Source organism: Lagenorhynchus albirostris, chromosome 11, assembly GCF_949774975.1.
Source record: "Lagenorhynchus albirostris chromosome 11, mLagAlb1.1, whole genome shotgun sequence".
NCBI classification, from domain to species: domain Eukaryota; kingdom Metazoa; phylum Chordata; class Mammalia; order Artiodactyla; family Delphinidae; genus Lagenorhynchus; species Lagenorhynchus albirostris.
The window spans coordinates 42,812,801-42,829,595 of record NC_083105.1 but is presented as its reverse complement, the minus strand read 5'-3'; the positions used below and the strand labels follow the sequence as shown (position 1 = coordinate 42,829,595).

General features: G+C 36.8%; 1 protein-coding gene across 4 annotated transcripts in view; it reads right to left on the bottom strand.

Moving 5' to 3' along the window:
• KRR1 (KRR1 small subunit processome component homolog) overlaps positions 1-16,795 on the bottom strand; it is a 19,784-nt gene extending 2,989 nt beyond the window's left edge. The window contains exons 1-7 of one of the 4 annotated variants that reach the window (XM_060165265.1): positions 16,653-16,795; positions 6,279-6,451; positions 4,801-4,935; positions 4,488-4,613; positions 4,317-4,400; positions 2,935-2,991; positions 1,114-1,284 (exon numbers count right to left, since the gene is read on the bottom strand). In XM_060165265.1, the coding sequence (XP_060021248.1) occupies positions 1,114-1,284; positions 2,935-2,991; positions 4,317-4,400; positions 4,488-4,613; positions 4,801-4,935; positions 6,279-6,451; positions 16,653-16,737 (831 nt within the window). In that variant the 5' untranslated portion in view covers positions 16,738-16,795. The remainder of the gene's footprint in view (positions 1-1,113; positions 1,285-2,934; positions 2,992-4,316; positions 4,401-4,487; positions 4,614-4,800; positions 4,936-6,278; positions 6,452-16,652) is intronic. The other 3 variants (XM_060165266.1, XM_060165267.1, XM_060165269.1) reach the window with 3 other exon arrangements.

Sequence of the window (16,795 nt, the reverse complement as noted above, 5' to 3'; positions counted from 1 at the left end):
ACTAACACTTCTGGCTTCACTTTGTTTTCCAAAATAGACCTCAAGATCCAACACTTCCATTTTTACTATGATCATCATTCCTTTTTTACCTTTGACCTTTCATCAAACCTTCCTGGAAAACTACAAACACAGGGCTATGGGGAAAACAAGATATAGTACACAGAAAGAGATGGGTTTACATGCTAAGCACAAAGAACTCGTAAAAGGGAAGACTTTAACATACAGCCAAGGAAGGGAATAATAAAGCAAGACACCTCAGAAGACAGGTGACGACAGAATTCAAAGAACAGAAAAAGGAAGGATTGATGCAGATGGAAAAAAAAAATTGAGATAAGAGGAAGTTGAAAGAGTTCTTGCCTCGTAGTCTCAAATATTTCTAGTAGATGACATTGCATTTTATTTTACTGGAGTAGGAGGGTGGCTAAAGAATTAAGAGGACACAGAGCTGCCAGAGAATACTGAAGACCTATCTGAGATTGGAAACGTGAATTTTAAAGGGATATAATCCAAAGATACGACTTTCTTCAGTAGCTATGTTCAGTAGCCACGTTATGGGAAACAAGTCAAGTTTTAGGACTGATCTAAGTTTTAGTTTTGTTGGGCAGGTGTGATTGATAGAAGAAAAGGGAGTATGAAAGAAAACAGTGATGGGCAAGAGAGAAAAGGAGATTTTAGAAAGGGAATGATGCCAGAGGACAGTTGACAAAATTAGAGGCATTCATGTCTTAAAAAAAGGATAGATATTAGACTTAAGATTTCAAATCCAGAGCAATCCTATAGTACATGGTCACATGAATGATGCTAAAGCAGAGCAGAAAGCATTGTGGACTAAATCGTTGAATTTTTTTTAACCATGGAACATTTATAGTGGCTACAGATACACAACTGACACCACCTACCTTGATGGAGTTCACACTCACAGTATGAAGCTTCCACTCACCACCCCATACAATTAGTTCAAAATAAGCCTATTCACACTTACTTACCTTCAGTTTCTTAAATCTCTACACACCCAAACATACATACACAGAAATTCCACCCTCAAAGTTTCCGACAAAAATAGATTAAAATGGTTTCCCCCTCATGTAAAGAAATTCAACATTTAATACTGACCTGACTTTCTGGCTGTGGTGGTGGGAATGGTGTATACTCCTTCTTAACAGTTTTCTTCTTTGGTTCCTTGCGTTTATTCACATTTTTGTGCTTGAACTGTGGCAAAAATCTTTCCCAACTCTGTGATCTTAACTCAGAATCTTTCGCCAACTCTCGTTTAATCATTAAGGTCTTCAACCATGGCAATATATGAACAAAGTAAACTTTTAATTTAAAAAAAATTTTTTTTTGATGTGGACCATTTTTAAAGTCTTTATTGAATTTGTTACAATATTGCTTCTGTTTTATGCTTTTTGGTTTTTTGGCCGCGAGGCATGTGAGATCTTAGCTCCCCAACCAGGCATCGAACCTGCACCCCCTGCATCGGAAGGCAAAGTCTTAACCACTGGACTGTCAGGGAAGTCCCAAACATTTTTAATTTTAGCAGTCATATGTTTCGCAACCTAAGACATTATCAACATTGTTCCTATAAATAATAAAATTAAAAGGAACAATTCTTAGTCTCTTCAGTAGGATTAAACCAATTCTGGAAACAAAAAATATATAATCTCAAACATGCATAATTAACCAAGCATCAGAAAACCATTAGAAATTTAGACAGAATTATTAAAATAAACTGAGATGAAAATAAGACTAACTCAGTTTTTCAACCATTATTTCATTAAAACCTTTAAAATTCAACCTAACAATTAGCAGGGAGAGTTCTTAATTAGTGATGTTTCCTACAAGCAGGAAGCTAGCACCCTGAAATATGACGGAAAGAAAAAAAGTTTCTCATGATCAACAAAACGAAATGTTTTCACACTTCCCCTACTCCATCTGAATTTTATAGACACTGAAACATCAGAGGATGCAAACGAGGCATCAGATGCAAGATGTCCCAATGTAACTCAAAATCGTTTTTTCACCCCAATCTAAGAGTGACTTTTCAACTTAACTTCATTAAATTCAAGGATTGTTTAACAAATATCCATCATAAAACAACTCATTATACCGTGGTTACATTTCCAAGAATAATCAAGAACTTTATGCATACACGGATATAACAGATCTCTCTCGAAGAGCCTATAATTTGACTGTTAAATTCCAAAATAGGTTTTAATGCAATCTCAAATATTCCAGACTTTACTTATAGAAAAAGGCAGAATTCAGGACTTCCCCAGTGGGCCAGTGGTAAAGAATCCACCTTCCAATGCAGGGGACACGGGTTTGATCCCTGGTCAGGGAAGATCCCATATGCCACTGGGCATCCCATATGCCACCGGGTGCCTCAACTAGAGAGCCCATGCGCCTGGAGCTGGCAGCCACTAGATAGAAAACCCGCACACCACAACCACAGAGAAGCCCGTGCGCTGCAACAAATGATCCTGCGTGCTACAATGAAAGATCCTGTGTGCTGCAACGAAGACCCAACACAGCCAAACAAAAATCTTTTTAAATTAATTAGTTAAAAAAAGAAAAAGGCAGAATTGTAAAAGATCACATCTTTAAATATAATATGTGGGCTCAAACCCTAAGAAAACTGGATTGGTACCATCTACTACAAATCCTATGAAGCTTATTTTATTTGTATTGGAAGTGAATCACTACATTACACTGTCCCCTTCAATAGCTTTCAAACTGTACTCCAAAGAGGCCTAAACTTCCAAAGAAGTAACTATAGGACTGGGATAGAGTTGAGTGGGCTGAACTCTACCCCAATTTACCCCAAATAGCTCTGCTTTATCTGTTTTGTATATTAGGCTTTCATAAAAGATTTACTTTCAAGAAAGGTTTCTGTAGCTAAAAACAACTTTGTAGTAGTATACAGTGAACACTCACTTTAATGTTATAAATTGGATGAATATTCTTCATAGTGTCTAGGACTACTTTTCGAACCTGAAATTTGCAAAGAAAAATGAATCAGTCATGTATAAAGATTTTAGTGAACTAGGTAGACGAGGATTAATATATCACAAAATAGCCTATGAACCAGGCAATGGCTACCAAATTGGATACTGTAGTCCCTTCAACTGTTCTGAGTGGCTTCTAGGTCTTTCATAATAGTCAACCTCCCCTGGATACAATGAAGTCTCTCAACTTTACTGATAAAAAGCTATACACAGAATTAACACAACACTCTGGAGCTGTAAAATTCAGGGGGAAGAGGGCTGGATTTAGAGTTAGAATATATGCACTCAAATAGTGGGACTGCCACTTCATACGACAAAGGCACTTAATTTTCCTATTCCAGCTTTTTCATTTGTAATATGGAAATAAAACTACCTTAAGGATCTGTCATAAGAAGTAAATAATATACTTACTCTACAAAACTGTGAAATATTCAAAATATTTAAGTTATTATTGCCCCATGAGAAAAAAGCAGATAACTTATGAGAAAGAGGTCCAATAGAATTAAGGTTAAAGGCCCTGGAAAGCAAGTAAGACCTCACTGCCAGATACAGATAACAAAAGCCTCAAAAGGAGTTAATAGAAAGAGTATCTGCTCCACAGATTTTCTCATAACATCTGACAAGCTAAAGAAGATGTTCATAAAAACATTAACATTCAAAGAAAATATATCTTAAAGGAAGTTTTCTGAGCCTGACCTCTACAGGCTGAATACATTACTGCAAAGAACAAGATCTGTTCAATTCTCCAGTCATTAAAATGCATGTAGGGGCTTCCCTGGTGGCGCAGTGGTTGAGAGTCTGCCTGCCGATGCAGGGGCCACGGGTTCGTGCCCCGGTCCAGGAGGATCCCGCATGCCGCGGAGCGGCTGGGCCTGTGAGCCATGGCCACTGAGCCGGCGCGTCCAGAGCCTGTGCTCCGCAACGGGAGAGGCCACAACAGTGAGAGACCCGCGTACCGCAAAAAAAAAAAAAAAAAAAAAAAAATGCATGTAATTACTTCGTGTTTCTTATGTTTGCTACAGACTGAGACCTTAAATGCCCACTTAAAATTCGAGTGGAGGGAGTAATGACGTGCAGACCTCCTAATTCAGAAATGGATCTCTCTTCAGTTACCAAAGGTTGGCCGTAATATGTTAGGGTCCAGGAAATTACATGAATTCCCTCAAATTACATGAAGAATTTACTAATGGAAAATCAAACAAAGCATATTCTAAAAAAATATATATAAAACAATATATTATCCAATGAACTATTATATTATTTCATTTATTCTCTGTGGAAAATTAACTGAAGAGAATAAATAGTTCTCACCTCTTTTAAGCCACTAAAAGGTCCAATGGCTGAAACCGTGTTTCCCTGTACCATAATGTAACAGTTTGTTAAGAGTTCCAACGCCTACATCAAAAGAGCAATAAGTTGAAATTCAGTACACTTAAAAACTAACAAAAGAGGAAGACATACTTTTTCACTAATAAAAAGTACCTTCAACGTAGATCCTTTGGGACCAATAAGCCGTTGTCTTCTTTTTACAAATCTTTCTTTATTTCTTACTAAAGAACCTATTTTAATGATGTCACATGCAACATCATCCTGAAGAATTCGTACTGCCTTTTGGGAAAATAAAAAGAAAACTCCATCAATATTCTTGACAAGTACATATTTTCTGCAAGCCAAGAAATTTAAGCACAGTTAAGCACAAAAATGAAAACTTTATGGTGCAGGAGGAGACGCAGTGTTATATGTTGTCTCTAATGTTGAGGCAAATAAAGCAAAGTCTCTGTAATTCTTAATTTACCTGTTCAAATGAAACACTCCTTGCTAACAGTTTTATTAGGTCTCTGGCCCTAATGATGATATATGGATCAAATGTCTTCTTTGTTGTACAGACAGTCATGCTGCCCTCGATCAGGTCCAGGGTTGCATTAACATGCTACAATACAAAAAGAGCAAGCAAGCAGTTGTCTGAAAATGAATTCAATTTTAGATAATTACAGAGCCGATCCTAACCAAATTAATAATTTGTCTGCTATTAAGCTATCTCAAAATTCATTAACTCTCTCCTTGAAGAAGCTAGAAAGTTAATGTAAATAATTGATTACTGTTAGACTTCAAAGAATATAAAAAACTCAGGCAATTGAAAACATTTATAATTGGCTTTAGAATAATTTATACTTATTGGAATAAAGATTATCTCTAGTTTAAAAAATATATATCAGTCAAAATGAGGCTACATTTTTAAATTAAGGTAAAAATGTAAAGCTATATAATTTCCCTACCTTGGCTGGATCCAGCTCTAATCTCTAATCTGCTCCCTAGAGTGAGAATGGACTTTCCCTTTCAAACTTTTTTCTAGCTGGTTTGTATTAGCTAAATACAAAGTAAAAACAAATTATCATAGGTTTAAAAATAAAAGCAGTGATTATGATTACTACAGTGATTAAAACTATGCATTAACTTTCAAATGGAAGAATCAGATTTCAACAAAGCAAATAAAAATGCTGTTTTCTAACTTGTGAGCATAATCTGAAGAATATTTCAATATAGTGAATGACGAACAATTAAACCTAAGGTTAGGTGTCTATAAGTTTACGAAAAAACCCCCAAAATTGAGTCTAATCTCCGATGTAGACAGCTGTAAAACACGCCTGCAGTTTGCTAAACCACCCTCATACCTAATGCACACAAATGACTCTAGAGCAGTGCCACAGCTGACAAATACATTTTCTATCAATCTAGTGTACATACACACACAGGTGAACCAAAAGCTTCATTAAATGATACTTATCCTTACCACATGTGATACATTGATGTACTTTTTTCTAAAGGCTCATTATATCCACTAAATTGACTTCTTGATTCACTAAGGGGTCTCAATCTAGTTTGAAAAATAAAATCAAATACACTGCTCTAGGGGCACGGCAGAGGGAAGTTAAACAATGCCAGGAGTATGCCTCAGCTCAAACTGTACAGGTTCGTGGCAACCATTATAGTAGCAGACATTCTGAAATTTGGAGTTCACAAGTGAGTTTCAGACCATCTGTGAATCCCCTAAATATTTAAAGGCATGTGAATTTTTCCAAGTAATCTATTATTCACAAAACTAAAAACAAATGAACTGTAAGGATAATTATCTAGTCTGTTTAAAATATCAAAGGAATCAAATTAACCAGCTATGGTAGCACCTTTAAAAAAAAAATCCATCAGCACACATTCAGTTACTTAAAAGATATAAGCAAAAACAAAATCTCAAAGAAATACATAAGATATGCATACATGTTCACTCAAGGCTTTCTGTACCAATGGCCAGCACTCTTTCAAGTAAGCCTCTCTATATTTTGGAAACAAAGTTGCAAAACTGCTCTCCTCCAAGAGTCCTCTGGGATTGTCCTCTTTGGAAAAAGCTGGCTCCTTCCAACCATCAGGAACAGTGAGGAGTTCTGATTCATCTACAAAGGGGGAAAAATCTATACATCAGATTTAACTTCTTTTGGACACTTTTTGAACACTTGTATGCATACATTCACAAGCTTCCCAATACTCTCCTCGCATTTCCTTTTCCCCTGCTTTTTATATTATTCAACAGTCCAAGAACGTGCCTCTGTCATTATCACCAAAATACTGTATTAAAATTGTATGTATTTCAGTCGCCTCAGAAGACAAAGTTCCTTAAGGGCAGGGACTCTTCTTCGATCCACACTTATTGGCATACACCTGGTACATATTCAACACTTACAAACTTCTACTGCACCACACTATCTTAGAGTTGAAGATCCAAACACCATTTTGTTTACATTACTATTTTAAATATAAGTAACCTTTCAGACTCAATGAAGTGCAGCCTATGTGTATATATATACGTGCATGTGTGTGTACATAAAACTTTCAAAAGCTTGATCCCAGTGTACCCTTTCAGTTAATATTCACTAGTACAGGGTTTTAGGTTTTCCAAAGACCTTTCACGTGCGTTATTTCTGTATTCTCTCACGACTACAAAAGGTAGGAAGAACTGGTATTATTATTCCCATTTTATAAAAGATATTCAGTTCAAAAACTTTAAGTGACTTGTAAGGGAATATGAAGCTCAGTCTAGGTCTCCTCTCACTAGAACAAAATGCCTCCTAAGGGCTATAAATTATTTCCCATATCATTTATCAAAACTCCTGGTCCTGGATTTTTAGAACCTCTTAAATCCAACAGCTGTACTTTAATTCAGTACTACTCAAAGATATGATCCATAGGCCTGAAGCACCAGCATAAACTGAGAGTTTGTTAGAAATGCAGTTCTTGGGCTCCATCCAGACCTACTAAATGTGAATCTCTGGGATGAAGCCCAGGAATCTTTCTTAACAGTCTCATGACGAGATTCCTATGCATACTAAAGTTTAAGAAGCAGGTCTTATAGTTCATGTTATCCACTCCAGTCAGGTAAACTTGCTTTCTGTTTCTTAGGTAAACTTGCTTTCTGTTTCTTATACTCGCATCCACTTTGTTACTTCTGGCTCAAATCACAGAGAATTAGCTAGTCTTTATTTATCGTTCACTTCTCAATATCCCCCCCAAAACCCTCAAATTCTACAATAGTGATTACTTAAAATGCATATCTGACCAAGATCTTACCCAATTTAAACACTTAAATGATTATGAATTTAAAAAAAACAAAGAAAAAAAAAACCCACTGGCTAAGGAAATCAACAGGAGTTGCACAATGGAGGAAGTACAAATAGCCCCAAAACATGTAAAGATGTGTAACCTCATTAGTAATCAGGAAAGTCTGATTTAAAAACACAATCAGATATGATTTCACACTTAACAAAATGACAGAAATGAAAAATTCAGGTAACAGCAAGTGTTAGTGCTCATCTACTGACATCGGGAGTGTAAAGCAGCACAACTCCTTTGGGAAGATTTAGCATTATTTGCACATGCCCTACCCTACAATTCAAGGATTCCAATCCCATGTAAGGTACATAACCAGAGAAACTCTCTAACATGTCAACAAGGAGGTATGTACACAGATATTTATACCATATTGTTTATAATAACAATGGGAACAATAAAATGTCCAGCAACATTAAAATGAAAATACAGAGATTGCCTCATCCACCAGAGGGCAGACAGCAGAAGCAAGAAGAACTACAATCCTGCAGCCTGTGGAACAAAAACCACATTCACAGAAAGACAGACAAGATGAAAAAGCAGAGAGCTATGTACCACATGAAGGAACAAGATAAAACCCCAGAAAAACAACTAAATGAAGTGGAGATGGGCAACCTTCCAGAAAAAGAATTCAGGATAATGATAGTGAAGATGATCCAGGACCTCAGAAAAATAATGGAGGCAAAGATCAAGATGCAAGAAATGTTTAACAAAGACCTAGAAGAATTGAAGAACAAACAAACAGAGATGAACAAAACAATAACTGAAATGAAAACTACACTAGAAGGAATCAATAGCAGAATAACTGAGGCAGAAGAACGGACAAGTGACCTGGAAAACAGAATGGTGGAATTCACTGCTGCGGAACAGAATACAGAAAAAAGAATGAAAAGAAATGAAGACAGCCTAAGAGACCTCTGGGACAACATTAAACGCAACAACATTCGCATTACAAGGGTCCCAGAAGGAGAAGAGAGAGAGAAAGGACCAAGAAAATATCTGAAGAGATTATGGTCAAAAAATTCCCTAACATGGGAAAGGAAATAGCCACCCAAGTCCAGGAAGTGCAGCGAGTCCCATACAGGATAAACCCAAGGAGAAACATGGCAAGACACATAGTAATCCAATTGGCAAAAATTAAAGACAAACTATTGAAAGCAGCAAGGGAAAAATGACAAATAACATACAAGGGAACTCCCATAAGGTTAACAGCTGATTTCTCAGCAGAAACTCTACAAGCCAGAAGGGAGTGGCATGATATACTTAAAGTGATGAAAGGGAAGAACCTACAACCAAGATTACTCTACCCGGCAAGGATCTCATTCAGATTCAACAGAGAAATCAAAAGCTTTACAGAAAAGGAAAAGCTAAGAGAATTCAGCACCACCAAACCAGCTCTACAACAAATGCTAAAGGAACTTCTCCAAGTGGGAAACACAAGAGAAGAAAAGGACCTACAAAAATGAACCCAAAACAATTTAAAAAATGGTCATAAGAACATACATATTGATAATTACCTCAAACATGAATGGATTAAATGCTCCAACCAAAAGACAAAGGCTTGCTAAATGGATACAAAAACAAGACCCATATATATGCTGTCTACAAGAGACCCACTTCAGACCTAGGGACACATACAGACTTAAAGTGAGGGGATGGAAAAAGATATTCCATGCAAATAGAAATCAAAACAAAGCTGGATTAGCAATACTCATATCAGATAAAATAGACTTTAAAATAAAGAACGTTACAAGAGGCAAGGAAGGACACTACATAACGATTGGAGGATCAATCCAAGAAGAAGATATAACAATTATAAATATATATACACCCAACATAGGAGCACCTCAATACATAAGGAAACTGCTAACAACTCTAAAAGAGGAAATCGACAGTAACACAATACTAGTGGGGGACTTTAACACCTCACTTACACCAATAAACAGATCATCCAAAAGAAAATAAATAAGGAAACAGAAGCTTTAAATAACACAATAGACCAGATAAATTTAATTGATATTTATAGGACATTCCATCTAAAAACAGCAGATTACACTTTCTTCTCAAGTGAGCACGGAACATTCTCCAGGATAGATCACATCTTGGGTCACAAATCAAGCCTCAGTAAATTTAAGAAGCTGAAATCGTATCAAGCATCTTTTCTGACCACAACGCTATGAGATTAGAAATGAATTACAGGGAAAAGGACGTAAAAAACACAAACACATGGAGGCTAAACAATACATTACTAAATAACCAAGAGATCACTGAAGAAATCAAAGAGGAAATCAAAAAATATCTACAGAAAAATGACAATGAAAACACGACGATCCAAAACCTACGGGATGTAGCAAAAGCAGTTCTAAGAGGGAAGTTTATAGCTATACAAGCTTACCTCAAGAAACAAGAAAAATCTCAATCTAACGTTACACCTAAAGGAACTAGAGAAAGAAGAACAAACAAAACCCAAAGTTAGCAAAAGGAAAGAAATCATAAAGATCAGAGCAGAAATAAATGAAATAGAAACAAAGAAAACAATAGCAAAGATCAATAAAACTAAAAACTGGTTCTTTGAGAAGATAAACAAAATTGATAAACCATTAGCCAGACTCATCAAGAAAAAGAGGGAGAGGACTCAAATCAATAAAATTAGAAAGGAAAAAGGAGAAGTTACAACAGACACCGCAGAAATGCAAGGCATCCTAAGAGACTACTACAAGCAACTCTATGCCAATAAAATGGACAACCTGGAAGAAATGGACAAATTCTTAGAAAGGTATAACCTTCCAAGACTGAACCACGAAGAAATAGAAAATATAAACAGACCAATCACAAGTAATGAAATGGAAACTGTGATTAAAAATCTTCCAACAAACAAAAGTCCAGGACCAAATGGCTTCATCACAGGTGAATTCTATCACACATTTAGAGAAGAGCTAACACTTATCCTTCTCAAACTCTTCCAAAAAACTGCAGAGGAAGGAACACTCCCAAACTCATTCTATGAGGCCACCATCACCCTGATACCAAAACCAGACAAAGATGTTACAAAAAAAGAAAGCTACAGGCCAATATCACTGATGAACATAGAAGCAAAAATCCTCAACAAAATGCTAGCAAACAGAATCCAACAACACATTAAAAGGATCATACACCATGATCAAGTGGGATTTATCCCAGGGATGCAAGGATTCTTCAATATATGCAACTCAATCAATGTGATACACCATATGAACAAACTGAAAAATTAAAAACCATATGATCATCTCAATAGATGCAGAAAAAGCTTTTGACAAAATTCAAAACCCATTTATGATAAAAACTCTCCAGAAAGTGGGCATAGAGGAAACCTACCTCAACATAATAAAGGCCATATACGTCAAACCCACAGCAAACATCCTTCTCAATGGTGAAAAACTGAAAGCATTTCCTCTAAGATCAGGAACAAGACAAGGATGTCCACTCTCACCACTATTATTCAACATAGTTTTGGAAGTCCTAGCCACAGCAATCAGAGAAGAAAAAGAAATAAAAGGAATACAAATTGCAAAAGAAGAAGTAAAACTGTCACTGTTTGCAGATGACATGATACTATACATAGAGAATCCTAAAAATGCCACCAGAAAACTACTAGAGCTAATCAATGAATTTGGTAAATTTGCAGGATACAAAATTTTTTTTTCTTGTTTTATTTTTTATTTTGACCCCATTTACTTTTTAAATTAAATTTTCATTTAAGATCATTGTAGATTCACATGAAGTTAAGAAATACAGAGGAGTCCTGTATTGTTCACCCTGTTCTCCCCAATGGTAAAATCTCACATAACTACAGTACAGGATATTGACATTGACACAATCCTTTGATATTATTCAGATATCACTAATTTCATGCATGTAATCACCACCACAGTTATGACAAAAAGCAGTTTCACTGCTTTTTCACTGCAAGTACAAGCCATTGGTACTTGAAACAACTTGGATGTATCTTCAGAAAATACATCCAAGTTGTTGCAAGTACCAATGGCTTGTTCTGAAGATACATCCAAGTTGTTGCAAGTACATCTGAAGATACATCCAAGTTGTTGCAAGTACCAATGGCTTGTTCCTTTTTATTGCTGAGTAATATTCCATGGTATGGATGAACCAGTTTGTTTAACAATTTACCCACTGAAGGACATTTGGGTTGTTTCTAGTTCTAGGCTATTACAAGTAAAGCTTCTGTGAACATTCACATACAGGTTGCTGTGTGAATATAAGTTTCATCTGTCTGGGATAAATGTCCAAGAATGCAATTGCTGGGTCACATGGTAATTGCACATTTAGTTTTATAGGAATTTGCCAAACGCTTTCCCAGAGTGGTTGTATCATTTTTAAGGTCCTATTAGCAATGTATGAATGATCCAGTTTCTCCACATATTCTCCAGCATTTGCTGTTGTCATTTTTTTAAAATTTTAGTCATTTCAATAGGTATGCAGTGATATCTCTTTGAAGCTTACATGTGCATTTCCCTAATAGCTAATGATGTCAAACATCTATTCATGTGTTTATTTGCCACCTGTACATATTCTTTTTTTCCACACACACACACTGTATTTTATTTTTACAAGAGAAAAATAAACTGACACCAAGCATTGTAAATGGATGACCACAACAAAAGCAACAATGATTGCAATTACCAAACATGAAACACACTCATACTATGTCATAATATTGACCTTCAGTCCAGTAATCCTCCACTGTAACAGGTCCTTTACTTTGCAGTGAAAATTGATTTGTATATTTTTTGCCTCTGAGTCCTTGTGGGATTTTTTTTTTATTCAAACAGAAAATTAATGCACAGAAATCTCTTGCATTCTTATACACTAATGATGGAAAATCTGAAAGAGAAAGAAACCCTCCCATTTATCATTGCAACAAAATGAATAAAATACCTAGGAATAAACGTACCTAGGGAGACAAAAGACCTGTATGCAGAAAACTATAAGACACTGATGAAAGAAATTAAAGATGATACCAACAGATGAAGAGATATACCATGTTCTTGGATTGGAAGAATCAATATTGTGAAAATGACTATACTACCCAAAGCAATCTACAGATTCAATGCAATCCCTGTCAAATTACCAATGGCATTTTTTATGGAACTAGAACAAAAAATCTTAAAATTTGTATGGAGACACAAAAGACCCCGAATAGCCAAAGCAGTCTTGAGGGAAAAAAACAGAGCTGGAGGAATCAGACTCCCTGACTTCAGACTATACTACAAAGCTACAGTAATCAAGACAATATGGTACTGGCACAAAAACAGAAACATAGATCAATGGAACAAGATAGAAAGCTCAGAATTAAACCCACACACCTATGGTCAACTAATCTATGACAAAGGAGGCAAGGATATACAATGGAAAAAAGACAGTCTCTTTAATAAATGGTGCTGGGAAAACTGGACAGCTACATGTAAAAGAATGAAATTGGAACACTCCCTAACACCATACACAAAAGTAAACTCAAAATGGATTAGAGACCTAAATGTAAGACCGGACACTACAAAACTCTTAGAGGAAAACAAAGAAAGAACACTCCTTGACATAAATCACAGCAAGATCTTTTTTGATCCACCTCCTAGAGTAATGGAAATAAAAACAAAAATAAATGGGACCTAACTTCAAAGCTTTTGCACAGCAAAGGAAACCATAAACAAGATGAAAACCAACCCCCAGAATGGGAGAAAATATTTACAAATGAATCAACGGACAAAGGATTAATCTCCAAAATATATAAAGAGCTCATGCAGCTCAATATTAAAGAAAGAAACAACCCAATTCAAAAATGGGCAGAATACCTAAATAGACCTTTCTCCAAAGAAGACATACAGATGGCCAAGAAGCACATGAAAAGCTGCTCAACATCACTAATTATTAGAGAAATGCAAATCAAAACTACAATGAGGTATCACCTCACACCAGTTAGAATGGGCATCATCGGAAAATCTACAAACAACAAATGCTGGAGAGGATGTGGAGAAAAGAGAACCCTCTTGCACTGTTGGAGGGAACGTAAATTGATAGAGTCACTATGGAGAACAGTATGGAGGTTCCTTAAAAAACTAAAAATAGGGCTTCCCTGGTGGCGCAGTGGTTGGGAGTCCACCTGTCGATGCAGGGGACGCGGGTTCGTGCCCCGGTCCAGGGGGATCTTGCGTGCCGTGGAGCGGCTGGGCCCGTGGGCCATGGCCGCTGGGCCTGCGCGTCCGGAGCCTGTGCTCCGCGGCGGGAGAGGCCACAGCAGTGAGAGGCCCGCATACCGCAAAAAAAAAAAAAAAAAAAACTAAAAATAGAATTACCATATGATCCAGCAATTCCACTACTGGGCATATATATACCCAGAGAAAACCATAATTCAAAAAGACGCATGCACCCCAATGTTCACTGCAGCACTATTTACAACAGCCAGGTCATGGAAGCAACCAAAATGCCCATCGACAGACAAATGGATAAAGAAGTTGTGGTACATACATTCAATGGGGTATTACTCAGCCATAAAAAGGAACAAAATTGGGTCAGTTGTTGAGACGTGGATGGATCTAGAGACTATCATACAGAGTAAGTCAGAAAGAGAAAAACAAATATCTTATATTAATGCATGTATGTGGAACCTACAAAAATGGTACAGATGAACTGGTTTGCAGGGCAGAAGTTGAGACACAGATGTAGAGAACGTATGGACACCAAGGGGGGAAAGCCGCAGGGGGTGGGGATGGTGGTGTGATGAACTGGGCGATTGGGATTGACATGTATACACTGATGTGTATAAAACTGATTACTAATAAGAACCTGCTGTATAAAAAAATAAATAAAATAAAATTTAAAAAAAACGAATACTAAACTTACTTCGGGTTATTTGTATGGAAATGTGTTAATATAAATATTTCGGACATTACATGAAATTCCTAAAATCTTATATGTTCTGGTATAATTTATAGGTCATAATTCTAGTTATTATTTTAAAATGTATACCTCAGAAATAACTAAATTTCCCTGTCAATTGCATTATTATGAACTTTCATCAAATCTTTAACCATGGTCATTTTTTAAGTCTTTTGTCATTTGCAGACAGTTCTGGGTGTACTCTGATGCTTTTGCAAAAATGTTCCTATAAAAGGGTTTCATCTTCAAGGAATTCATGGAAAAGACTCTGAGAAGTACAGGTTTCTGGTAACTGACTATACTGCTGAACTGAAGGAATAAGCATTTTCAGAACTCTAATAGAAAACTGATGGATTCATAAAAGTGCTAACAAAAGATCAAGATGAAAAAAAATTAATTACATGGGACCGAATGAACTGATGAGGATGATTATAATTTTTGTGACTTTCTGTTTGAAGAAGAAAAAAGAGACTGTAAAACGTTGTTGTTTAAATTATATTGCTTTTGTGGATTTAAAGTGGGTTTATAATTGTATATTATAATATATTTAGTATAAAAATAGAACGTTAAAAAAAAGAGACACATGCACCCCAATGTTCATTGCAGCACTATTTACAATAGCCAGGTCATGGAAGCAACCGAAATGCCCATCGACAGATGAATGGATAAAGATGTGGTACATATATACAATGGAATATTACTCAGCCATAAAAAGGAATGAAATTGGGTCATTTGTTGAGATGTGGATGGATCTAGAGACTGTTATACAGAGTGAAGTAAGTCAGAAAGAGAAAAACAATATAGTATATTAACGCATATACGTGGAATCCAGAAAAATGGTATAGATGATCTTATTTGCAAAGCAAAAATAGAGACACAGATGTAGAGGACAAGCGTATGGACACCAATGGGGGAAAGTGGCGAGGGGTGGGGGTGGGTGTGTGATAGAAAAGGAAAATGAAAACATAAATTAGCCTGTATTCATACAAGGGAATATCATACAGTAGAGAAAAGAATAAATCACAGCTACAAGTACTGCCCTGATTGAATAATAACAACAAAGTTTAGCCTAAGAAGCAAGACACAGAAGAATATCTACAATCCTTTCTCATTCATATAAAATTCAAAAACTGACGAAATTAAAACATTTTGTGCATAGGTGGTCAAGATTATGAAGAAAGGAAACAGAATAATCAACACGATTCAGAATGGTTACTTTAGGGCATGTAGGGGGCTCTGGGGGTATGGTAATGCTCTATTCTACTTAATGGTCTGAGTGTGCTCCTTTTGGTTTTATTCTTTAAGCTGCATATATACTGTCCTCTCTGCCATACGCTTAATTAAAACAACAACGAATCACGTTTAATATCTCCCTTATGCCTATACAATGAGAGTTCAAGGTTTTTAACACTTCCAATAAGTCTGGTTGAGCAGGCCCCGGGCTATTTCTCTGGCCTTTCTGTCAATCATACAGAAGTTAATGGATAAAACAAGATTGCAAAGCAAGAGAGCAATTAACGCAGTTGAAAGAACAGGAACTGTGTTGGCAATACTTCAGCAACCCGATAAACAACAATAATAAACGTTCCAAAATTTCTTCACTGGCTGACAAACTAGCACTAAAAACACGCCTGGTATCTCCTTCTATCACCATGTCTGTCTCAGTCCTTCATTATCACTCGTTCACTCGTTCACTCATATGCATAACGACCTCCTACTCCCACCTCATCCCACCCCTCACTCTGCCAACGATTTCCAGACACCGCCGCGAGTTTAAGGTCCCGAAGCGCCCTCCTCATTCTTTTACAGAAGACGCATCCAGCAAGACCCCTACTTTGGGGGTTTCCAGCAAAAGCAATTAGTTAGGAACACGCGCCGGCGCCATACAGGCCAGTCGTTCCTGCGAGTCCGGCCAACAACCCCAACCTTCAGCAATTACAGGTACTTAACTTCAAGGCGGCGTTACACGTTCCAAGGCGGCGTTACACGTTCCCAGCCAGCGAAAGGAAAAAACCCCAACTCAAAACCCCCAAACCCCAGTCTTTGGTTTTCAAACAACCTCACCTCGGCTCTCCGGCTTCGGCTTCTGGCTACGAAATTCACTTTTCCTAGACGCTGCAGCTTGTCCCTCCTGCTTGGAGGACGCCATCTTCAAACTGCTTCCCGGGCTACCGGAAGTGAACCCTTTCTTAAATCCTACCGGCTAA